Source organism: Equus przewalskii, chromosome 19, assembly GCF_037783145.1.
Source record: "Equus przewalskii isolate Varuska chromosome 19, EquPr2, whole genome shotgun sequence".
Classification (NCBI taxonomy): Eukaryota; Metazoa; Chordata; class Mammalia; order Perissodactyla; family Equidae; genus Equus; species Equus przewalskii.
Window position 1 is genome coordinate 39,235,691 of NC_091849.1, and position 25,653 is coordinate 39,261,343.

The 25,653-nt window shown below is 46.6% G+C and overlaps 1 protein-coding gene across 6 annotated transcripts in view; it reads right to left on the bottom strand.

Annotated features, from left to right (window-relative positions):
* Nucleotides 1–25,653, bottom strand: part of KIF6 (kinesin family member 6) — a 371,498-nt gene that overhangs the window by 77,022 nt on the left and 268,823 nt on the right. For all 6 annotated transcript variants that reach the window (XM_070584535.1, XM_070584539.1, XM_070584537.1 and 3 more), the window contains 2 exons: nt 20,778–20,886; nt 10,057–10,112 (listed from right to left, as the gene is read on the bottom strand). In XM_070584535.1, coding sequence (XP_070440636.1) covers nt 10,057–10,112; nt 20,778–20,886 — 165 coding nt within the window. The remainder of the gene's footprint in view (nt 1–10,056; nt 10,113–20,777; nt 20,887–25,653) is intronic.

The window sequence follows — 25,653 nt, forward strand, 5'->3', positions numbered from 1 at the left end:
CTGGCTTCCAGTTCTGGCTCTACCCCTTATTAGCTGTGTATTATGGGGCATGTTATTAACCTCCCTACACCCCAGTTTCTTCACCTATAAGAAGAGGACAATAACAGCACCTCTATCAAAGTTAGCCATTATTATCATTGTGGTGGGGACTCTCCCTCTGACTCCTGCTGGCCGAAAGCCTGTGCATAGACAGGTGATGGCTGACCAGGAGTTTCTCTGTTTACTACTAGTCCTTTCAGGCAACCCCAGCTCTGTCCAAACATTGATACGAGACTTCAGGGGGTCTCTGTGGCATTCCTCCTACTTGCCCTGCCCCTGGCCGCCCTTTCATCTTTGCTCAGGCAGCTGCCCAGGGTCCTGTTGCTACTATTTTCCCCACACAAACTGCCTGGGCTGGGCTTTTGTTCATGAGAGGTAATTAGTGATGCAGCCTGGATGTACTTTGGAGCATCTCTGGTTTTTAAATGTTCAGCAGCAGACATCAACCTGCCGGACGGGGAGCCCAGAGTCCCCGCGGTTGGACGAAGGTCTCTGCATGGTCTTTCATCCCCTCTTTTGAAGGCCTGTGCTTTCATTAGCACATTTTGCCGTGGAGCTGCACGTGTATGTTTTTAGACTTGTTTAAGTAAGCTGTGGTGTAGACTGTGTGTTAGAGAGCAGGGCTGGTCCACGGGGTCATGTTACTACCCGAAGCCAGCACCAAACCAAGGCCATCTCCATCCTTGGCAGAATGGCCACTGTGGGACAGTCCCCCTCTCGTGCGTGCTCTGTTTTTGAAAGCTGTAGGTAGTTTTCAGCAGGCGACTCATCAGTGTTTCCAGGGCGGTCGACAGTAGACACAGCAAACCCTCTGCTATTTTCCGCTCTTCCCCGTTCAGCACCGCTGACCAAGCCCCTACTCCGACTTCTACCTCAGTTGCAATGATTCCCCTTTTAATCAATATAAGATAATGAGAAACACTTTTCCTCCTTTGAAGTGGACAACATGATATCAACTATCTTTCCCTGGCAAAGGAGTAAAGTGAGCCTGGCTCTTGCTGCTGTCTTTAAAGACAGCCTCCTTCCCTTTAGAGAACCCTGAGAGAGCCCTCAGCCTGGGGGGACTATCCACTTACAGATATGTGCCTGTTGCTCCCCATCCATGAGCTTCCTGGTTTACAGAAAAGTTGGTACTTTTCTGCAGGGTTATTCTGATATCTAGATAATAGTATCTGCTGGGAATGTTAATTTTGAAATACTTGCATGAAAATTATCATGTCAGGACGTACATTACCGCTGTGATGAGATTAGAATGCATCAGCTGCCTTCTGAAAATCTGAAATGACTCTCCTACGAGGGGAAGGAATTTCATTTTAAGGCATTTCATTAAACGAAATAGGTGCTGGGAAAATTGATTCTTTGAAAAAGATTCAACTTAGAGCCTCAGCTTATGCCATATTCCACAATAAATCCTAAATGAGTTGAGTGCAAAAAATAAAAAACTATAAGAGAATTTAGGACAGCATTAAACAAATACTGGGTAATGAACAACCCATCATTATTCCTATTACAATGACCTTTTCTAGGTCCAAGAGCAATGGAGGAAGTCACAGAAGAGAAGATCAATGGATTTGACCACATAAAAATAATAACATGAAAATCCTATACATTATCATGCACTTTACAAAGACTAGTCACTATTATTGTTGGAAAACAAAGTGGCAATGGTGAGGTGCTTCCTTGAGAAAAAGAACGAATTGATATCACCTTACAAGAGTCGAACGGGCAAAAATCTTCACACAGCTCTCTGAGATACAACCAAGAGGATACGAGATGTTAACCACTGTGACGGCTTTACCCATCCTCTTTACAGTCTGTCACACCCTCTGCTGCCTAGGTGGGCACTTTCTGAAATACAAGACCTCTCTTCCTCCCTGGCCACAGCTACCTGGACCACAGGTGGGTTTCTGACACAAGGACAGCATGTTCTTAAGCCGGCCAGCAGCTGCTGTCCTGAAGGCCTAGAAAGATTAATTGGGCGAGTCGAGTTCTCTTTCTCATAACCTTGAGCTAAGACACAAGAAAATAATGAGCTTGTTAGCCTTGGAGACAGAATGTTAAAGGAAGCTTTCAGGTATAGCGAGGGCCAGAGCAGACCAAAGCCATGAGCAAGTGGGACAATGGGCAGCAGGGCCAGCTGTTGCCAGAGCAGACATGCACAGAGGTAGCAAGAGGCCCCGAGAGAGGCGTCGGGAGCGTGCACTGGGCTCTGGAGCCACGTTGGTTCCTGACAGCCCCCGAGGTCCTGGTTCTGGCTCCCCTTCCAGCTTGGAGGGGTCTCAGATCTTATGATTGTATCTTGATGAGATTCTTGTCATTGCCATCCTAAGCCTCCGCTAGCTCAACTGGGTTTCTATTTCTGAAAATCAAAAGAGACAAACTAAAAGTGATTGTTTCTATGACCCAAAACACTATTCAAAGTGACTTAGGGTTCAGTCTTGAGAAGCAGGAGTGGGATATAATTATAGTTTAATAAGTAGAAACCTAATAAATGGTATTTGATCTTTTCTGGAGAAGGGGTACTGTGCACAGAAGAGTGATGGTCAGCCTGGAGGCTGGCGGTAATTGCTGCAGAGATGGACACTCCTCTGGGCAACAGATGCCTGGTGAGGCTTCACCATGACTGTGAGGATCTCTCTCTCAAAACTCTCTCCTACTCTCTGTTTTGATTGCTTCTGTGCTTGGGGATGCCCATTTATCAACCTTCCAATAACTAATCTATTTTATTCCGTGAGAGACGATGTCCTGGATGGAGGCAGTTTAAGAGTTCCTGTCTATAAAAGAACATCCTCCATGGGAGATTTAAAAATTGCCTCTCTGATTTATGTGAGTTTGACTGGCATGGTCTTCCTGAGTCCACCCAGCCAAGGCTAGACCCTGGGCCTTGGTTCATTCACTAAGGTAAGACCATGCTGTCAGGACTCTTGGAAAGCAGCCATCCGTCTTTTTTGCTGACATTCCGACCAAATCATTGCTTCCTTCTTCATACCTGACAATTATTAGTGTTACCTCTTGTCAGTTAATATACTCTACAGCCCTCCGGCTTGCTCAAATCATTTTTTTTTTTGCTTGATCTCCAAACTATGACAGCAAAACATTCAATCAGTCCCATTAGGACATCAGTCATGCTGGTTATGGGCTGTCACTCAGATAACTGCAGGTCTTGGAGCTTCAATGTTCTGAATTGTACAGAATGACCTTAAGAAACCAGCTTTGCTGTTTTCATCTCCACATGGCCTGAGTCACCTCAGGAAGATGCCTGTCTATCCTGTTTTTACAGACCCCTAGAATCTCTATCCATTTAATGACCTTTTTTGACAAAATGTTTTTTTCACATGATCAAACTATACTTTCAATACAATTGAAAACTATTTCTTCCTTTTTGAGTCTCATTAAAGATAAACTAGAATTTATCAGCACCTCTGTGCAACACTAAGTGATGTACCGTTGGTTCTCGTACAACCATGTCTCCCTAACAGGAGTCGGCTCATGTGTAGTTTGTGAGCAAGGAGATGTCAGTGTAATACAGCCGTTTCATTTGTTCATGTAGGATTTTTTTCCTAGTAAGTTAAAGTTTTGCACCATCAAGAAAATGTCACTCAATACGAAGGAAGCTCCCAGAGCTGAGCGCAGCAGGCTGTGGAGAAGCGCAGCACAGGCCCCTGCTACACAGGCCACTGTCCACAGGCCCCTGCTGCCCAGCTTCCTCCTCCCGGTCCACGTGGCTGGTGCTCTTTTGTAGTAGAAAGAGTTTCTCTCTTATTGCACAGCTCTTCCCATCTCCCTGCGTGTTGCTCCAGAACTCAGCGCCTCAACCCTTCCTTGTGGCCTCTTCTATCACGATAGCCTCATTTGTGGAAAAAAATACGATGTTTCATATAGTGTTTCCTTTTGTACTAGGAATTTAACATGTCTTTTTATTTATGTCATTATTTTTATTAGGATTGTAATTGGTTTTGTTAGAGTTCTAGTTACAAAGTTACATGGGTTTTGAGAGGTCTTCCCAATCTTAATTTTCCTATAATCCCTGTTATTTTTTAGCATGTAATTTTGCATTTATTTCATTATAGCAGAAGCACTGGTACTTAAAACCAGTTTTTAAATTCCCCATTCACAGCTTTCTTTTTTCCCAGGATAAATTAGTATAAGGTTATCTTTTCTCATAGGAATTACTATCTGTTGCTTTACAGATGTCTCATTTCAGGCCACAGACAAATTTCGGAAAGGTTTGTAGTGGGTGCGATTGCTGTCTGCCCAGCATTTCTTCCTTTGGAGAAAAGCACCTCTTCGATTCCTTAGAAATCTTGTTCAGTTTATGTGGAGCAGATGGGCTGAGACCCGCCGGAGGAGTGGGCACAGGATGTAGGCCCAGTCAAGCAGTGTTTCATCACCCCGCACGCAGGGATTGCCTTGGAGATGGGCACACCACTTAAGCCAGGCCCATCATCCCTCCCTGCAGACTTTTGCCAACATTGTTGGCAAAGATCCTGTTTACTGGGACTATGAATTCTGCAGACCATGTAAACTTAGAGCTTTCAGAGGCACCTTGCCGCTAAATGGGGAGAGGCTACCCGAGAACCTAACCAAGTAGCACTGAGAGATGGAGGGAGGGGGAGGGAGAGGAGGAGGAGGACGTGGAGGAGGAGGAAGAGGGCGACTTTGAAGCCAACTGTACTCCTTGGACTTGCTGGTTACACGAGACAGTAAATTTCCTTTTATGCTTACAGCCAAACATCCTGGCCAATACAAATTGAGCACAAATTAATTGAATTTTTTTGGTGAGCGTAATTAAAAAAAATCAAACTAAATACTCTACTGCACAAGCAGAGCTTGTTATTTAAAATAAACACGTGGTGAACTACTTACTATAGCAAAAAATCTACTTGGTAACTTTCTATCCTCACTTCAGCTGCTTTTCTCTGCACCATCTCTCTCCTTGTAGAGAGGTGGAGTTAGCCAGGAAACCCAACGTATGCGGGGAAAGGCTGGGCAGAGTGAAAGCATGATGTCTTGACTTCGGCGTTTCTTACCTTTGAGGATATAGTATTTTTTCAGTTTATGGCAACACATTTTTATTTTGTGATCCCTGATACTTCCATGCCTGCCCTTAATCAGGCTTTCTCTAGTCCTTATTACTGTTCGTTTTGGTACTTAAGCATAAGTACTTCCATTACACCTATTCCTACTAAACCTCATCTAAGTTTATGTTTTGAATTTTCTCATGTTTTCTGAACCATCAGTAAACCCACTCAGTTGGAATTGTATAGAACCTAAAAATACAACCCTTCTGTTCTATTTTCCAAACCACTGAAAATGATAGTTGAAACCCACATGGGACACTGGGTCCTACCAAGGCTGCTGCAAGCCCATAGCACACCTTTCTGCACACCTGTCTGCAAACTAGAAAAAGGTGCTCTTTCCCCAGGGCAGATGCAACCCTGGGCCAGCGCACGTGGAGTGGAGAGCAAGGGCTCTCACCCCCACTACTAAGCTCCATTGTGCAAAAGATGACCTATTATTAATCATGTTGCAAAGACCTTTTTAATCTTCTTGGACGACGTGTGCAAGAGCTCGGTCTAGTTTGAGCCTTTTGTTGGGCACATTGAATAAAGGCCAAAGATTCAGGAAGACTAAGTAACAGCTTCGTGAAATTTTAAACTCAGAAGAAAATGTCAAAGTCAGATAAGTCTGAATTTGTGGAGATATTATACTGTATTTAAAAGTTTTAAAGTGGGACAGAAATGGATTTTAATTCCAGTTTGGCTACTTACTAGGCCACTTCACTGAAACTCCATTTTTTTTTTAATCTGCAAAATAATGATAATATTATATTTCATGGAATCCAGACTACATTGACTGTAAGACTCATCCTCATTCCTGAGGCTTTTAAAATGTGAAAAAATGGCCAGGTGAGATGGTCAAATATATCCTGATTTCAGAGGTGTTAAGACTATACAAATTGTGTATCTTAGAATCTCTGACCTATGGTAATATCCGCCTGTATTATGCTTCATAAACTGTGGAAGCTGTTGTTGGTGTGCTTAGTCTTTGGAGGGGGTGACAAGTAGTAACAAAAGGATATACTTGACTCGGGTCTTCATAATCTAGCAAAATGACCTGGATGTCGTCTTTTCCCTACACCCAGATAAGATACTAGAAACCAAGATGCACAAAGTAGGTCCAGAAGTAAACTTCAAAGGAAAGTTAAAGTTTAGAAAATGCACAAAATGAAAAATCATCCCAATTATTCTGCTGATGGAAACCCAGATCTGAGAAATAATTTTTCCGAAACCCAAATGTACGAGAGAGATACTTTTTAAAAGAGTATTGTTCAAACGGTGGGTTGAGGTCCTTTTTTGAATTTGGAGTAGAAAGAAATTTGGAGAAGAAAACTCCTAGAATGTTTTGTTGGCTTTTCTAGTGTTTTTTTCCTTTCCTTCTTGCTAACAGCTACTTCAATTACATTTCCTGTGACTTGTGAATTGATCACTGATTGGCTCACTGGTGAAAACCCTTCTGTGCAGCACCCTGTGACGTTAGTTCTCATTTAGGCCTGCAGGGGTCTGTGGAGGAGGAAGAGGTGCCAAGAGGCGTCAGTCAAACTCTTTCACCTGCGTCCAAAGCAGCTGGTTCCTGGACGGGTCTAGGAGTGGGCCTTAATGCCAAAAAAACAGCCATTCATTGTTCTTTGTTGCCAAAGACAATGCTGCCAGTGGTAGAACACTGATGTGGAAAACCTACCGCCAGAATTCTAATAAGTGGAGAATGGCCTGGTTTATGCCACTGCCTCTAAAGCAGTCTATTTATCTTCCCACAGTTGGGCTCAACGGCATTTTTAGAGATACGATGAATGGAAGCAGGGTGTATATGAACGTTTTCAAAACATAGCCCCTGTGACGAAAAGCAGCCTAAATGCTCTAGTGTATGGGACAGATAAATACAACAAAATGGCTCTCCTATGGAAACGAGGAGATTCTAAATTGGTTATTTCTTTCATTTCTGATTTCAACTGTTTCAACATCAGGATTGACGTAAATGGTGTACAGAGAAGGACAAAAAAGGAGTTTGTGGCAAGAGTTTATTTACCGAGTTTGGGTTGGCTTGTTATAAGAAAAGGAAATAATATGGAAGGTTTGGTTGACTGATTATGCCATGTAAAAATCAGATATTATGTGGTCACTATTGAATTGATAGCCTTTAGGGACTTTTGAAAATGAAACTCAAGTGACAGCTCTGGATCACAAGGTCAGAGAAACACTAAATTACCTGAGAAGACAGTGGCAACCTGAACTTTAAACATGTGGGTTGGTTGATCTGTAGTTCACAAACACAGCTTTCATCTCCTCTCTGCAGGCCAATTCCATGTGCAAATCACAGCATCCCACTTCTGCCTCAGGGTCCAGAGGCAGGATGTGGCACAGTTTGGGAGCGGATCTGAGTCACCATCCCACACATGTGATGGTACATCTGTGCCATGTTCCCACCTCCTGCCTCTTAAATTCACTGAAAGACTTGTCAGGAACTGAAAATTCCACTTGATTTAATTTCTCCCTAGGAAAAATGCACTCAGAAATGTCATAAATCTCCTGAAACCAGTTTCCTTCAAAGTTGCTTTGGAAATTTTAAATATGTGAACAAGTTTCACCCTCTACCTCCTTAACCTTAACCTTGTGTCTGAGATGCAGTGACGGTGGGCTACCGTGGTCAAGCACCATGAGGGGCTTGTTCAGTAATGAGGCTAAGTCTCAGTGATCACATACCTAGGCCCCCTTAGGGGGCCAAGAGCACATTTGAAAGATGGGTGGCCAGGAGATGGGTCTTAGTCTGCTATTTGCATAAAGGGAAGTAAGAGTGACATTGGCTTTATTAGCACCACTGAACTAGCCACTTTCTTGGTAGCGATGGAAACTTGAATCTCAACATTGGTACGAATTCTACCTGTTATTACCCAGAAAAAACAAAGGTCTAGTGCCCAGGGCTGCTGCTAGCATATCCGGACCTTTTGTGTGTGAATTACAGCCATGCTCTCTGAGAGATCAGTTACACCCCTCATACCCTCGACCCCTGGCTCTTGGGCAGGGTATAACCTGTACACTGCATGCAGGGCAGTCTGACTTGCCTCATCTCAAGAACGTGGCAAACCGGATCTGCTGAAATATGTTATTGAACCAAAATTACGGAGAATTTAGAATTATTTATGACAACAGCCCATTGTACTCAGAGTGAAAAACTGAGCATATTAGCAAAGGCCATTGGTGCCTTCTATCATGGGTCTATCTCATTAGTGTTGGAACAGTTTTATTTTGGTTTAGAGAGTTAGATATTTTTCAAGAGCAAAACCTTTTGGGGAGAAGCAGTTTATAAAAGGTCTTTCCACCTTATCCTCCCAGGGATGAAAACAGACCACTGGGTCCTTTGAATCAGATGATGCTGACGAGTCAGCCCAGATCCACTGAAGCCTGCTTCTCCTTGCCCCCACCCTGCCTTCCTTCCAGGCCACCTGGCCAGGTAGGCCAGCACTGCCCTGCTGCTGGGAATGGGCTGCACGTCAGCAGGAGCTGCTTTCCTGCCTGAATCCCTGGCGCTGTCTATGGGACATCGGTCTCGAGTCAATTTCCTTCCTGGTCTGGGTCTCTAACCCCTTTGAGAATCAGGTAAACTATAGATGGTATCTCCAGAAAAATGCACACATATACTCCCAGTCCCCAATTTTTTTCATGCACTTTTAGAGGGTTTGGGAATCCAGGCCGAGAAAGGAGTTTGTCATCTTTTTTCTGCCAGGGATCTTTCTGGCAGTCCCTCTCAGAATGATGATTTTAGGTGCATAAAGTAAAAAACATAGGATTTTAAGAGAAATCAATTATATTGAAATAGTTATCAAAATTTTAAAACTTTCCGTGATATAGAAATATCTATGTGCTTTTATACAACTGAATTAAAAAACATCTAGTGGTGAGTCTAATAACTACTGTAATTTTGAAGTACTGATGAGCATAAAAGATATTTTATGACATCTGCCATGCTGTGCTGTGAAATGAAAACGTCTGTGATTTCCTCCTGTGACGGATGCTGCTGGCTCTACTCTGGTCTGCTGTCTGCGTTCCTCACGGAACGTAGGGCTAGATGGCCATCAGGGCTGGAGAAAGTAAAGGTGCATTTTTCCTCCCATCCAAGTTCTTAGACCTTAGGTTAAGAACCTGAAGCTATTGTGATTTTCCACATTCGGTAGGAAAAACCAAAAGCGACACTCATAGTGGCTTCTGTCCTGTCCTCACTTATGAGGGGAGGAAGACAGGGACAAGAGGGACACAGGAGTCAGCTGTGAATGGGTAGGCAACTTTGGCCTTCCCTAGCAAGAGGTGAAGGCACGAGGGCCCCCTCTGCGAAGCTGCCCCAGCGTGGGAGATAGGTCCTTGGGTGTCTTCCAGCTTGGGGGGAAAGAAACATTTTCCTCTCGCTTTGACAAAGATCTGAGGCATGCTTGAGTTTGCCTCTTGCCTTAACCTACCTTCCCAGGGATGCTCACCTAAGTGGGGGAGGCCTGCCTGGCAGCCTGCGCCCCGGGAAGGCACAATGGCTTGCTTTTCTTCTCATCTTCCCACTGGCTTATTGCATGGTGCTGAAAGATGTGCCCCTGTGCCAAAAATGCTACGTGTAAGCTTTGGGAGGTGTAAAAATGTTTCACAGAGCTTGAAAGTACGAAATGTCACTGTAATCGTGCGGTTATGACTCGTGGAGCTATTGTTGAAAAACACCAGGGAAAAACAAAACTTTCTCATTGGGATGCTAGGGCTCAGGCCTGCATGAGGATGAAAGTTCAAGTTTTAGATGAAAGAAAGTACTTTTCCTGATGGATGGCAGGAGAGATGACAAATTTCCAAGGAAAGGCACTCTCACAGCGCCTTTTGGCAGGACTCCCCTGAAGCTGGGCTTCGTGGCTATTTGGAGGCACATCATGACCTGATTTCACCAGGAAAATGGTCCCTAAAAGAGGCTCACAGAGTCGCATCTGCTTACCAATTTTACTTCTTGCTTCATTTATACTTTCGCCCAGGGCCTTTGCTTCATAGAATCTGAAGGGGGGGAAAAAAAAAGAAAATAGTTTAATTTTTTCTGTTCATCCAAAATTATATTTTAAAAATAATAGATTTCTGAAAGCTCTCTAAAGTTTTATAAAACCTTATTGAAAGACATACAAGGAAGTCTAAATAAATGAAATATATTAGGCTTAAAAATAGAGATAAAGTTTGTAGTAATTACTGGCATCAGGAACTTTTACTCCTCCATCCAGCAAAGAATTTTTGTTCTCAGATTCTCCAACTTAGGATTTTTTATTTCTAGTGCTTTATGCTGCAGGGGTACCAGAATAAGGCATGGCTGTAAGCCTTCTGTCCTGTGCTGGGCTCTATGAATCATAGTACCAAGATCTCATCGTCAAAGAATACATTCTTAATATAACTTATGTAACATTGGTTTTTTTTCTGATTATAAAGTGATACATCAGAGGTCAGCAAACTATGGCTGGTCATGAGATGCATCCAGCCCATCTCTTGTTTCTGTAAATGAGCTTGTATTGGAACACAGGCACGCTCATTCATTTGGATATTGTCTAAGACTACTTTCATGCTACGCTGGCAGAGCTGAGTACGTGACAGAGATGGGATGGCCCGAAAAGCTGAGAATATTTACTATCTGGCCCTGTGCAGATAAAGTTTACTGACTCCTGTTATATATGTTCACCATATTTTGAAAATACAGAAACAAGAAAAAAAAAATCCCTGATAATCCTCTATCCAGAAATAAGCACGTTTTGTGATTCATCCAGTCTTTTTTCTAGTCAGTTTTTATAGTTAAGATCACACCATATACATGATTTTGTGCCTTGATTTTTTTTTTTTTTTGCTGAGGAAGATTCACCCTGAGCTAATATCTGTGCCAATCTTCCTCTATTTTGTATATGGGCTGCTACAGTATGGCCATTGATGAGTGGTGTAGGTCTGCGCCCAGGAACTGAACCCAGGCTGCTGAAGGAGTGTGCCAAACTTAACCACTAGGCTGTGAGGCTGGCCCTCTGCTTTGATTTTTTTTGATTTAGCATTATAACATAAGTCCCTCCCTATGTCATTAGAAACTTCGCCATTATCTTTGATGGCTGCCTACTAGTCTACCAGATGATTGCGCTGATATTTACCTAATGATTCCTCTATATTTTCCAACGAATATTTATGAGACACCCACTGGGAGCCCAGCCTTCTGTTGGATTCATGGATATGGAATGGACATAGGATATGGCCCGTAGGAGAAACGTGCAGTTCAGTTCCACACACAGTGGGCTTGTAAGAAATGTTAGTTGCTTTCCCTTCTTAACCTTTCTGCCATGAAATTTAAGAGGCAACTAAAAAGACCTCTGAAACAAGTATATAATACATGGCTATAGTAACTCATTGTGCTCCCGTGGTCATGCCATTAGTTTGACTGGAGAGGGGCCTATCCATGAGTGGGGAGTAGTCAAGGAGGTGTCATGTACAAGGTAGCATTGACCTGGGTTTTATGGATGCATAAGAGTTTTTAGAAATCTTTATTTTGGAAATTTCCAAATATACACAAAATAGAGTAATAGAACAAATCCTTACATACCCACCACCGTATTTCACTATAATTGTCAACACTTGGCCAATTTGATTTTAACTATTTCCTTTCTCCCCATCCTCTCCCCACCCCCCAAATCTTTCTGGGTCCCATTAAATTCCAGATATCATATTATTTCATCCATAAATGCTTTAGTTGCTTAGGATTTTGTCAGAGGAAGTGGTGAGAGGAGAGCATTCCAGGCAGGGGAACAACACAAGCAAAGGCCAGATTGCCACGACTGCTCGGTGCTTGATGGAAAAGAAGTGTGAATTATGTCACTGCTATTTTCCGAATCCGTCTGTTTGGCCTGTGACTGCAGACAGGAAGTTTCCAGGGAAGGGGACTGAATTTTCTCTCAGTGTTGGGTTTCTGGGGACTCCACTCCTGGCTCCCTTATTAAGGGTGTTCAGGCTTATCGTAGATTATGCATGCCCCCTCTTAAGCTAGGGCCTGTCACCTCCCGGGAGAAGAGCAGTTCCATTTGATGCCATTCAGACTGAATTCAGTTCAGCAAGCGTTCACATGACCTGAGGTCACGCGCTGGGCCCTGTGGGCTCACACTGGCCTTTGTCTGCCGGGCAGCTATAATCTGAGGTTTGGTCCAGGCCACCCAGAAGTTGAGGACTCTATCTTCATACTCAGAGTTCTGCCAAGTGGGGGGACTGTAACTGTTTGATCGCCACTGAGCCCATCCCCAGGTCCTAGGATTTCACAGGATTGGAGAGCCCTTCAGTGCTCAATGAATGATTCCTCTTCTTACCTGTTCTATAGAGTTCCAGAAGATTTAGATTCCGGGGAGAAAGGGAAATACAAGAGCAAAGCTGCAAAGCTGCTGAAATTCATGTCAATGCCAGAGGAAACCAGTGTAGAGATGGAAAAGGGAAGATATTGCAGGAAGAACAGACAATTTCCACAGCAGCACTGCTCAGGGAAGGTGCCCCCAGCCTGGGAGGCCCCCGGGCTTGGCGGTGCCCCGATGTGTCCAGGCAGGCAAGACAGAGGGAACTGCTTAGTGCTGTGGTCAACCCCTCCAGAGAGCCGCCCGCACCAGGGCTGGCAGACACTCTGGGGGAAGCCACGAGCTGTTCCAGTCTCTCCTCTGCAGCCCAGGGCCAAGCTAAAAAGGGCTTTCCCACTGAAGAGGTGTGGGCTGAGGGCTGTCCTGTCTTTATGAGACCATTTTCCCTTCACTCCGCAGTTGTCACCACTCCAGGCCACCCCACCCACATGTGTTCCTCCCTGATCCTTGGTTGTCAAGACAAACTCTTGCCTAAGGAAGCCCTGCCCCGAGGGAGAAGAGGGGGGAAGTTCAGGGGAGGGGAGAAGGGTGAGAAGGGTGAGAAGGAGAAAGAGGAGGCTTCCAGAGGGATGAAGGAGAAAGAAGGTGACCCCTTTCTGACGGGGCCCCCGTTCTGCCCCGTTTTTCCTGGCCCACCCTGCATCTCCACACCTCCTCAGCCCCAGTGTTCCTGAGTCCCACTTTCCCCCCCTTCCTGCCCCAGGCTAAGTTCTGCTCCTTAGGACTTTGCCCCGCCGGAGCCTCCTGCCTCCTGACCTTCTAAAGGAGGCACATTCCCATTAATGACATGGCTCAGGAAGCCAACCTGTGTCCAAGGGGATGAACCTGTGCTGACAAGTCCCCATCCCAGGGCACCTGGAACCCCTGGACAACATCCTAAGCGGCGGCTCAGCGTTGAGGAGGTGCGGCCTATGTGGGGGAGGCTGCTCCCCTGGCAGGGAGAAGGCTCTGTGACTCAACTGGGACCACCTGTGAGCCCCGGAGGGTTTCTCTCTACTGGTGCCAAAGCATTCCTATCAGGGGGTCGCTGGCCGCGTGGCTCATTTTGGAGAGCGGAGCGTTGCTGGGGGCAGTTCCAGTGCGGGGAAGTGTGTGTTCACCCACACAGAAAAGTCTCTATCCTGGGGTAACGCCTTGGTTTGGAAGGCAGGAGGAATGTACTGGTCTGGCTGTCCTTTCACGAGCCTGGCTTCCTGTGACATCCAGCCTTCACAGATCCACCTGCACCCATTGCGTGCCCCACACTGTGCCTGACGCTGTCCCCAGAGGGAAACGTTCTCTCTCGTTGGCTTCAGCGTCACATCACCATCTCTCCTGTTTTTCCTGTCTCCCTGGCTGCTCCTTCTATCTCCTTTGCAGACTCTTCTGTTGTAGGCTGTTCCTTAAACTGGTGATCGTCAGGGTTTTGTCCTAGGCCCTCTCTCATGTCACCTCTTCTCTCCAGGCATTCTGTTATAGGCACGTCTCTAGGACATCTCCCAAATCTCCATCTCAGCCCTGCTTGATTTCCTGACCCGGTGGCCTATTTCCTGGCCCAAGTGCCGATTTGATGCTATGCAGATAGCTAAAATTCATTGCATCCAAGGCAGAAGTGATCACCTTCCCTGAGGACTTCCCCTTCCTCCCTTCTCTTCTCCGCTCGTTGCAGGGCAGAGTACTCACTCGTGTGCTCCTGCCAGTAACCTGCACACCGCCCTTTGCCCCTCGCTCCCTCAGCCCCTTCACTCAGCCCTGCGGTGTCCTCCATTCTACATCCTCCTAACACTCTACTCAGCTTGATTCCCTCTCTGCCTCAGAGAACAAGCTGTCAGCTCTCTCCCAGATGACTTCAACAACTGCTTGCTGGGCTCCTTCCATTCATGCTACCTGCCTCTGGGCAATTTCCCACATCTTAGCCTGAGAGAGCCTTCTTAAATGCAAACCTGACCTTGTAATTCTCCTGCTTAAAACTCTTCAAGGGCTCCCCAGTGACCTCAGGACAAAGTCCAAATTCCATCACTTTGCTAACTAGACTCTTGATGCTCTGTGGCTCCTGCTGACTTCTCTAGATTTTTCTCTCACGTCCACCTGCCTTTCCAGGCTGGCCTGAATCGCTTTCAGTTCCATCAAACAGTCACACTCTCTCTCTTTGGGGCTGTTCCCTTCGCTTGGAACCTCTTTCTTCATCTGGCTAATTTCTACCTCAGTTTCAGCTGAGATGTCTCTTTCTCTGGACAGCTTCCCAGGACCAATGGGTGTCACCCCATGTGCTCTCCAGCACCTTGAACTTGTGTCATCACTCTGTATTGGGATTGCCTGTTTACTTGTTTCCCTTTGATACTGTGAGTGCCACCAGGATGGTGACCACATCTGTTTAATTCACTCTCCTATTCCGGGAGCTTGGAACAGGGGCTTGTACTTAGTGAGCATTCCACACACACCTGTACAATAGAAGAAGCAGCACATGCATGAGCGTGTGTACAAGGCATGTGTGCAACGCGGAGAGCACTGGCCTGGGAGTCACAGACCTAGATTCTAACATCCACTCCACCTCTTAGCAGCCGGATCTCAGATTGCTCATTTCTAAGATTAGGATGAGACGTGTCTCAGGGCTGGGTTGGTGTGGAAAGCACATGCATGCAAATGTGCTTTGTGATTGTGAATCTGGACCACCCCTTGGCAGTGTAGGAACCCCGTGGGGGCATGATGAACTGTGAGGTGCGATTGCATGTTGGAAGCAGTAACGACAGACAATAATGGATGAATATCATTCTCTCAGCAAACCAAAGGGTCAGAAGGGCTCCTTACAAGTCAATGGTTAAGGACACCCATGACAGTTGCAAAGTTTCTCATCTTCAGTGGGAGTGAAAAGGACGGGGGAATTGCGACAGAATCTCATGTAACTTCTAAGACCAGCTCCTGGGAGAATCTCATCCTGCCCTTGGTGTGTGTCAGGCAGAAATATAAGTCATTACTGGGGAAGCAGCTGAGGAAGCCCCAGACCTGGCTCTGGCCCAGGACAATGAGAACCACAGCCAATTTACTGGGGACCATGGGCAGTGGCTGCTTTAACCTACGCCATGGAGAGGAGCTAGTGTTCATAAGCCACTCAGTCTCCAAGAGCCTTTGCAGTCATATTTCCTGTCATGTCAGCTGGGATGGTTTCTTCAGGCCTGTGGGGTAAAAATGTCACTGGAGGGCAAGGGGCTCCTATGACATCTTTCCTAGCCTTCTTGTCTAGGGTGATTAACTTAATATATTGTTTATTCATAGAGTGAATATCCAATATCTTCCCCTTCAGAGAGGAAGAGAGAAGACTAGGTCTGTATCTATGCCATTTCCTTCTCTGCAGACCTGTCCCTGACATGGTACCTTGGCTGCCTCTGTTATATTGCGATGAAGACCTATCTTTCATTTCCCTTACACTTTTTTTTAATACCAATATTCCTTTTCTATTTCATCTCACTTCCCCATCAAGATGGCTGCCTTCTCTTGTCTCCTGTTGAGCAGTTCTTTCCTCGATGCCCAAGAAGCCTGCTGCTGCATTCTCCTACTTCTAGGAAGCTACAAGCATTCTCAAGCAGTTTTCTTGACTAAGATTTCTCACAGTCAATTTCAAATTGTCATTCTCAAGCAAAAAAGTGTTTTTGAGTACGATTTTTGTGGCCAGCACTGTTTTGAAAACCGTGGGGAGGCTGAAAAGATTCTAATCTAATCTCTGCTCTCAGAGTTTATAATTCTGGTTCAGGAGACAAGGTGTAAACACAAAAAGCAAATGGAAAAATAATAAAGGTTAAAATTGAAGTCTAATTGGAACCAGGGAACTCCTGTTTGTCATGGACGTTATTTCCAGGTGGTGCCACGAGATTTCTCTCCACCTCCGTCCAGTTTTGCTGTTGGTTTTAGATTGCTGTTCTCTTCTATGTCTGAGGGTGAAGAGGCGCTTTTCTTGGTTTAGTTCACATTATCAACGCCTTCATTTCCAATTGCAGTTAATCTCCCTGTTTATTTCTTCTTTTGTTATTTAATGGGACTCTATGACTGAGGGATTCAGTCTGTAGGACAGACCTGCCACAAAAGAAAGATCGCGATGCGGTGCCTGGGCACTGGTATTTGCCAAGCAAAGGGTTTCCAGCCTCTCTTGGTATTACTATATGCTATGAGGACGAGTCATGCCAGGAAAGTGTAGTGATTTTGAATCACAATTGTCCTCTACTGAAAAATCCGATTTAGGAACTGGCTCATACACTCTAGTTGAATGAAGGGCAAACATCCTATTATTGTGCCAACGTCTTGCTTCTGTGGTCATATGCAGGCAGCACAACTTCCCCCAGACTGGGGGCCAGAGCTGAGAGACACTGGAAATCCCCTGTGAGGGTGGCAAAGGATACAGGTAAGAAGGGGAAGAAAACTCTCCTGTTAAGTAACAGGGACAGAGGTATGGGCCAACCACTGTCCCTTCCGGAAACTCTAAATCAACTCTCATGCTCTTGTGGAGCTGGGAGAGTCAGAAGGGATCCTGGGCCACCAGTAGTCCCTACATTTGGGCTTAGAACCTACTTGCCATGAGGTGGAGAGGCTGCGCTGATCCAAGGCTCATGTATAGGGACAATCAGTCCCAAGCCCCTCTTTCGTGGACTTTGCCAACATGATGTCACAATACTGGAACCATCAGATGATAGAGTTACTTGATGTAAGAAGCAGGGAATGAAATGGCAGGCCAGGCTGGGTCCTGGTTGCTGAGGGCTATTAGAGAGGCGAGATTCTAAGAGGAAGTCAACTAGAAGTAGAGCTAGGAAATAGTAATGTAACGCTGTCCTGAGTAAACCCCTTGGTGCATCACTGTATTCCTCGGGCTGGTCAGTCCCCTCACAGATGGTCCACTTGGTGCTCTTGGTCACGAGAGGCAGTGGGAGCCAAGGTGGTGGGGATCAGGGATACTGCAGACCAGTTCCTAAAGTAAGGGCGGGACAGAAGACACCCCTATAAGCATCTCTGGGGCCTTATTTTGATGTCTGCTGTAGGAGCACTGGTGTGCAGTCATTTGTTTTCATATAAAAACATTTCCTCTATGTTCTCTGCCTTCAGCAGTTATGTGCATTTACTATCTGATAACTGAAGACTCTTCATGAATGCAAAAGGGGTAGGTCCTGGGTTACACTCCCCAGGACCATATATTCCTTTAATGATTGTAATTACAGTAACATTAAACAGATGCAGACTTTTTAAAAAACATGGGCTGGTCTCTCGACTTTTCACTTGATTTAAAAAGACTGATTTAGTGCTGGGAAAACCTCTTTTCAGAGGAAAGTTTTGTGCGAGTTTCATTAATCCTCTTGCTCTATGGCCACAAGGAAGACGGGGCTGCCAGTATTACCAGCCCATCTTGCGTGATTTAGATGGGTTTAAACCCAAAAGCGCATTTGTCACCTGGGTTGTCAGAACTCTCTGGTACTGGAGTTAAGTGAGCTCCGTACTGGAGGGCTTCACCACAACATCCTCATCCCTGCCTCCTCCCAACCCACGCCCCTCGCTGGAAACAGACCCAAACTCAAGGGTTCAAACCAGAACCAGGAACCATGCCAGTTCTAGAATAAGCAAGATGAGGCACTGTGTTCTTCCTAAGCCAGTGGTTCGTAAACTCGAGTGTGCTAAAGAATCACTTGGTAATTGGTTTACCCTGTAGAGTTTTGGGGATCCTACCTCAGAGGCTCTGGATCTCTGAACACTGTCTAGCCAGTGGTTTTCAAACCTGGTTGCTCGATGGAATCTGCAAAAGTGAACGCTCAGGCTCTACCTGGTCAAATGAGAATATCTGGGGAGACAGCTCCAGGCCTTGGTAGCTTTTACAAGCTCCATGGGTCTTTTGAACACGGAGCCAGGGTTATGTGGCGCTCGTGTAAGCTATGAAGCCTCGGGTATAGACACAGCTGAGGGCTCTTGGGAATCTGCTATTGGATGGGGCAGCTGTCATCCAGCTTGACACGCCTATCTTCAGACAGACAAGGTAGCCTTTTATGACACGTCTAACTGACTATACTAAAAACGCATGGCCTATACTAAAAACAACGCAGGAGAAGGAGAAGGAGCAGGAGAAGGTTTGCGAAACCCCTGGATTCCTATGCTAAAATTCGTGTGGATGTACACATGTTCATTTTTCCAGGGAGAGAGTCCTCAGCTGTCACTAGAGTCACTGTATTTTCTCCCCCGCTGCCTTGTTTTATTCATTCACTTCTTTTTATCCCCATGCCCTGCTCCTATTCTGCTCCCCCACGGAGACAACCATTCTTATGGTTAAAGCATGCCGAAGTATATCTTTTTGTTTGGCTGTCTTTGTTTGCTTTGCGTGCATATATTGATAATTTACATACGTTGTGTGTATGTTCTTCAGTGCTATGCTATGAAGATCTGTCCTTGTTGGTGTGTGTACATTAATCCATCGCTCCCACCTGCTGCACCGTCTCCACGGACGGCTTCCCCGATATTTCGCCTCTCCACTGCCCCAGGGATGGATGCCCAGGGGGTTGCCAACTCTCCTTGGCCGCAAACAGGGCTGCCGTGGACATCCACATATGTGCCCCTTCCGAACCTATGTGAGAACTTCTTGGGAGATATACCGGAAGTGGAATTGCTGGGTCACAAAGGCACATATACTTCTTTGGACTCAGAGAGGCTGGACTGGGCCCCACCACAGCTGCTCCCGCTACACTTCTGTCACCTTCACTGCATGCCTAAAGTGATCTAAGAGCCCGCACTCAAGCGTCAAAGCCATTGGCTAATAATCTAGGCGGGGCCCTCACTGCTGCTTGCCTTTCGTTCCTCCAGCTCTACCCTCTTCCCCACTCCCTGGGGCAGTTGTATTCAACCTTCATCACCATCCTCAAGTCTCTTCATCCACCTCAACTTTCACAGAGAAAATAGGTCATCTCGGATTTTCTCCCTCCTGCTAAATGTACCCGCGTCAGCAGGTCTTGCTTTGTTTTTCTTTCCAGGCCTCCTTGCAGGCTCACTTCCCCCAAGCCTTTGCTTCCCTGAAGCCTTGCTGGGCCACTGTTTTCCCTTGTCTCTCCGTCTCTGTCTTGCCGCTGGCTTGCTTCTGTGGCCTGCAGTCTTGGCCAATTCTCCCCCACACTGAAACGAACTTCCCTTCTCCCTAAGCTACCCGCCTTTTTTTCTTAAATGTTTTCCATTTATCACAAACTTTTTGAACACACTGTTGGCTCTGTCTGCTCAGTTCTTTATCACTGGCCCCTTCACGCGCAGCACGCCAACCCATGGTCTTCTCGTTGCCACCTCCACGTGTGCTCTCCAGCTCCCCCTGTTTATTTCCTTAGCATCTGACCCCACGGACAGCAGCTTCTTCTTGGAGCCGGTTGCCCTCCTGGCTTCAGGACATCACACTCTCCTGTTCTCCCTCCTCTCTCTCAGCTTCTTCTCAGGCTCCGTCATGGCCTCCCATCCCCTCCCTTTCCTTTAAAGCTTCCCCTGGGGTCCTACCCTCTACGCCCTGCACTCCTACAGGTTTTCCTGAGAGAGCCTGTCCACTTCTTTGGCTTCCTTGAACTGTCGTTTATAAGCACATGACTCTCAATCCTGGATCTCATTTTAATTCAACAGATAGTTTTTGAAAAGTTACTGTGTGCTAAGATCCAGAGTCACATGTGACATATGAGAGTTCACAGTCTAGAACTCTCTCTCCTGCACTTTAGACCCATACATCTGGCAGCCTTTCTGTTCGCTACATTTTGAGGACATGCGTCTAATTCACGGATGAGCTGAAACAAATTATACACCTCTGAGTTTTTTCTAAAGGGTCCAGAACGCAGCCTTGCTTGACAACATGTCAGCAGACGATCCTGCTGGCTCTGCTTCTGGCCTGGAGAACACACTGGAGGCTTCTGGGTCACAAGAAGTGTGTATGTATACTTCCTTTGACTAAGAAATGCAGGACCACTCTCCAGAACAGCTGGAGGGCCTGGAGTGTTCTAAAGGTATAATCTAGTCCATAAATTCTTTTCCTGCCTTTGGAGCAGTGAGTTATCGATAGGGTCACAGGCTGATGGGAACATACAGAGACATGAGAATTGTACACTTAGTTAGTGCTGTCAGTAACAGACCCTGTCCTGATGCTCCTTACCCAACAGTACTGGGATGATAAGGCTCACATGTATGAAAGAGGCTGGACGTAATTCAAAGTAAGACTGAATAAATGTTAAGTCTTTCTTTTAGAAGTTACATTGGGCAGATTAGGGAGGATGGAGTAGCAAGTTTTCTCCCGGCTGGCCCGGCTAAGCCTTGGAGGACCAGCTGCTCTCCGAGTCAGTCTTACCTCTGTTTCAGAGTCTGTTTGTTGTCTTCGATGGTAACGATGTCAGCATGGTCCCTCTTGAAGATTTCAAAAGCCTCCTGGCGTCCTAATGACATTTCCTCTCTCATCCCTGTTTGGAGACACATGGAACGGGCCTCAGTCACGGCATCGGGATCTCATTAATTTCATTGTCACTTTAGTCAGACCACAAAGCAGCCCTGGCTCCAAGAGGCCCACAGCAGAGAGGCTCCTGACCAGACAGGTGGCCCCAGGCCCTTCCAGCGCTGCCCCCTGCAGGACTGTGCCTGCACATCCACGTGACTAGCTGGGGGTGGAGTTTGGAACGTCTCGTCAGAGGAAATGAAAACCAGAGCACCGAGCCCTGGACTGCCGAGAACATCTGCAAGGGCGCTTTCTGCCATCATTCGGTGCCACATTTCCCCCCGCTTCCCTGTTATGCCCCGTTTTGATTTTCTGTTAAATTTCACCCTGAATTTCCAGACATTTAGTTAAGAGAAGTATAATCCAGACTGAAAGATTTAGTATCTGGAAAAGTCTGCTGTTAGTCTCCATAGAACGACTCCTCCTCGTTTCCTGTGGCTTGTGAGGGGCTTCAGTTCTACGCAGGAGTTAGGTTCTCAATCTCAAGACCCGTGAGCAGACCATGGTGAAAGTCCCTAGTTGCTGTCTGACTTCAGCTTCCTCTATCACCGTCGGCGCCACAGCCCAACCCTCACTGCTGGGCTCCGCTCAGGCGCCAAGTTCTGAAACCCAGAGTCAGAAGGGCCAGGGTCCTCGGAGTAAGCAGGTGGCATTCCTGTGTCAAGGCTCTCCTCTTTGCAGCCTCCCAGGGTGGGGGTCAACGCAGCTGTGTGCCTGGGACTCCCCGGGCGAGAGCCCCATCACAGTGGATTTTGACTGAATCTGTGGAGTCATTTTTTATGCCCCTGCCCTTAGTTCCTTGTCCTATGTTTTCATCCAGTTAACTCCACTTATCTTTGAAGCCCTGGATGAGGGTTACCACCTCCGTGAAGCTATCCTCAAGGCCCAGACAGAACGAACCCTCCCTCCCCTGTGTACCTATCAATGCCTCTGTGACATGCACAGCCCAGCAGACACTGGCACTTCACACAACAATCCCTTCCAGTAAAATGCAAGTTTCTAGGAGGTAGAGATAAATTTTTTGTGAATCCCTAGTGTCACATTCAATGCCTGGCATTTAGAAGTTGCTCAACACCCTTCTACTAGATGGACCAGGTCAAGAATGAACCAGGGTGATGGTGAGCCTTGCTCTAATTGACGTAGGAACACAGTCCAGAACTGGAGGAGTTTACTGTGAGGCCCAGGGTTCCAGAGATGCATCCATATGGGCCACAGACCACATCTCCTCTTGCTTGGAAAAAACCCGCTGAGTCCCATCACCCAGCCTCAGGGTGAGGAACTGGACCAGCCCATCTGACACCAATTTAATGATTACTGTTGATAAAAATAGCACCATGAAGAATGTCTGAATGGTGAGGCACACAGAGACACCCCACCCTTTTCCAATCAGAAGCAAATGGGCCCGGCTCAGTTCTGTTTCCACATCTGCCCCGCACACTCCAGAACTGGGTGGGCCTGGGAACGGGTTTGTGCGAGACTCGGAAAGATGAGTGCTGATGCATGAGAGACTTTAGCCAGGGGGCACTTTTCATCTAGCAGAGCCCACCAGGAGCCAAGGGACTCATTCCATACCTCTTCCCGCCAAAGTTTGTGCCCAGTTCTAACAATGCATGCTTTTTTACTGCATGATAAAATAACAATAGAGGGTAGAGGGGTCGAGTCTCTCTGGAATAGAGTTGGGGAAGAGAGGAGCTCCACACAGACCACATTGGAGCCTGCCTCCCACAGAGGAGGCCATGAGAAGGCTTCCACCAACCAGTTGCAGCAGGGATGAGGGAAACAGGGTGGAGGGTTGCTCAAAAAGCTACAGTGAAAGAGAAGGTTCGTGCCCTTTTCTCTCCCAGGCTCTGCTTTCTTTTAGAGCCAACAGTCTGAACTGACAGCTGGGTGGAAAGGTCAGGCTGAGGTTTTTCAGTGCCCATGGCACTGGTACAGCAGTCTGTCCTGGAAGAACTTAGAATCAGCAGAAACCCCCCACCACGGGTATTCCCTGAAGTGTGAAGGGGCCTGGGCAATGGCAGCAGGAAGGACCTGAGGAGACAGAGGAGATAAGCCCAGGAAGGGAGTTTGGAACCATTTTGCAAAGAATCTTGAAGGTCTTGCTAAGAAATTTGGGACCAGGGCCATATCATATACTTGAATCACCAATCAAAGCCTTAAAATTTAGTAAAGTACACATTCTAGGGAGTGTGAATACACTGGGAGTATTGAATACTCTTGGTGATTTAAAAGGCACTTGGGGTCCTGCAGTGCCATGGGCTTATCGCCCAGAACATGGTATCAATTTTCCTCCTGCTATCATGGAGAGAATATCCTGGAATTGGAGTTCTTGGATGGTGGTGACTCAGGTGAATGGACATTAGTGTGATGGCTACAATCCTGGCAGCTAGCATCCTGAGTGTCTGCTCAGGGAGGCCAAGGGGAGGTGGCTGATGATGTCCATAGTCTGAAGGCAAAGAGGCAAAGCAAGGCCTGGAAGCCTACTGAGATGTCATGGCGGCTGCATGGAGGTGAGGTCGAGAGTCTGCAAAGAAGGGCACACGGAAAGGACTCCATAGGCAGCTGTGGAGTGTGACCCCAGGCTCCCTCTCAGTCCTGCTCTTGACCACCTTCATTCTGCTTCTCCAGAGCCCATATGCAGCTCCTTTTAAACTGTACTAATATACCAGTTCTCATTCCAATGTGGGGTCACCTACAAAGTTAATGAACGTCTTTCATTTACTGAAGCCATGTCATCACTTCCTCTTCCCTCTCAGGATTTAGAAAGCAGCTTTCTCCTACGGCAAGCTCTTGCCCTAAGCACACATTGTACGCATTAGAAAGAGCAAGGACAGTGGAGCATGAGAGAGACCAAAATCTCACCTTGCAGATGGAGATAATCATCTATTTATTTATTCTCTCCACAAGTATCTTAGGCATTGTGCTAGGCATGCGACAGAGATCTAAGCTTGAAAAAGAGGATTAAAGCATTGATCCTTGCCCTTAAAGAATTCAACGTCTAGTAAGGGAGAAAGAAAAGGGAACCAACAATAACAACGACAGTGGCTGCTCGCTGTCAGGGAGGCACCTGTCCAGGGCTGGGCAACATGGAGGTGGGGGGTCGGCTTTGCCAGGGAGTGTGGGGAGGATTCTGAAGGCTGAAGCAGCATTTGGGAGGTGGAGAAGAAGTGGAAGAAGATCCCAGGCGGAGGGGGCAGAGGGGGAGTGTGGATTAAAGAGGGCAACTTGATTGATATGAGCGGTTCTGCCAGCCAATAGGAATGACCTTTGGGTGACTAAAAAAATGAATTCCTTACAGATTCTCCGCTAAGCACTGTACCACGTGCTTTCTTGCAGACTATTCAGTTAAACTTCTCCATGATCCCGGGTCGTAATTTCACTTTATGGTGGAGGAAACTGAGGCTCAGTTAAAGAGGTAACAATTGCCCAGGTTTTCAAGGACATCAGTTTTGCTCCAAGATCAGTTTTCCCAGGGAGAGTTTGCCTGACGGAGGGGCAGGCAGTGGGCCTCAGACAGATTCACCCACGAGACTGCACTGCACCTGTTAATATGTTCTATTTTTATTTCTAGAATTTGTAAGCTCTGTGAAGGCAGGGACTTATTTCCTGCAATACTTCTAGCACCTGGATAGTACCTGGCGTGAAGGAGGAACTCGGTCAAAGTCTTTTGAGGGGCAGGCCCCGTGGTGTACTGGTTAACCTTGGTCTACTCTGCTTCAGTGGCCCAGGGTTCGCAGGTTTGGATCCCAGGCTGGGACCTACACTGCTCGTCAGCCATGCTGTGGCAGCAACCCACATACAAAATAGAAGAAGACTGGCAACAGATGTTAGCTCAGGGCGAATCTTCCTTAGTAAACCCTGCCCCCCCAAAACAAAAATCCAACCCCCCAAAATGTCTTTTGAATGAATGAATGAGTGAATGTTTTAGATGCTTAATGATTTCCTTTTGGTATGGCATGCCGTGACGCTATGGGGGAACTGAGGCACGCGTCCATCACTCTTCCTCCCTCCAACAGGTTGCTCCCCTGGGGTGTGATTTTAGAAATTCAACACCATCTTCTCCCCACTCCACGTCCCCATGCTTCACAGCCCACCATTAAAGATGCATTCAACTCCAAGAAGCTTTTGTAAAAATGCAAATACTCTCGAAGGCATCACTATTTTAAGGCTAGCAAAGAAACACTCCATGATTTGTTGACAAGTAGCTAACAGGTCCTGCAAAGATGGGGCACAAGATGGCATCTCAGGCTGGTGCCAGACTTGGGGAGATCTGAGCTTGAAAGGGGAGGCGTGATGGCAAGAGAGATGAGCTGTGTGTTCTTCCCCACTTTGTTTAGTCTGTCAGACCCAGATGCTCCTCGAAGCTAGGCTCTCAGGAGGTCTGACCGGCCACACTCCTCTCCAGCTCTTAGTTGTTTCCTTTTAGTCAATTTCAATCATGGGTCCCCAGCGCTGAATCCCGGAAAATACGGATGACTCAGAGAAGCCCGCTGGCCTGCTGAATCACAGGACTGTTTCAAACCTAAAGGAGAGCAACTAAAGTATCACAGGGCAGTATAAAATTTCAAACAAAACAAAGCAAAAAACAAAAAAAAAACCCAAAACCCAAAAGGAGAGGAATTTCTCAATCTCAGTCCCTAAAACACGACATTGCGACCCTGAGTTTGAAGTTGAATGGAAAACATTGACAGGTCCTCAAGGTGCAACCTCTTCTGGATTTCCACCCTATGAAAGA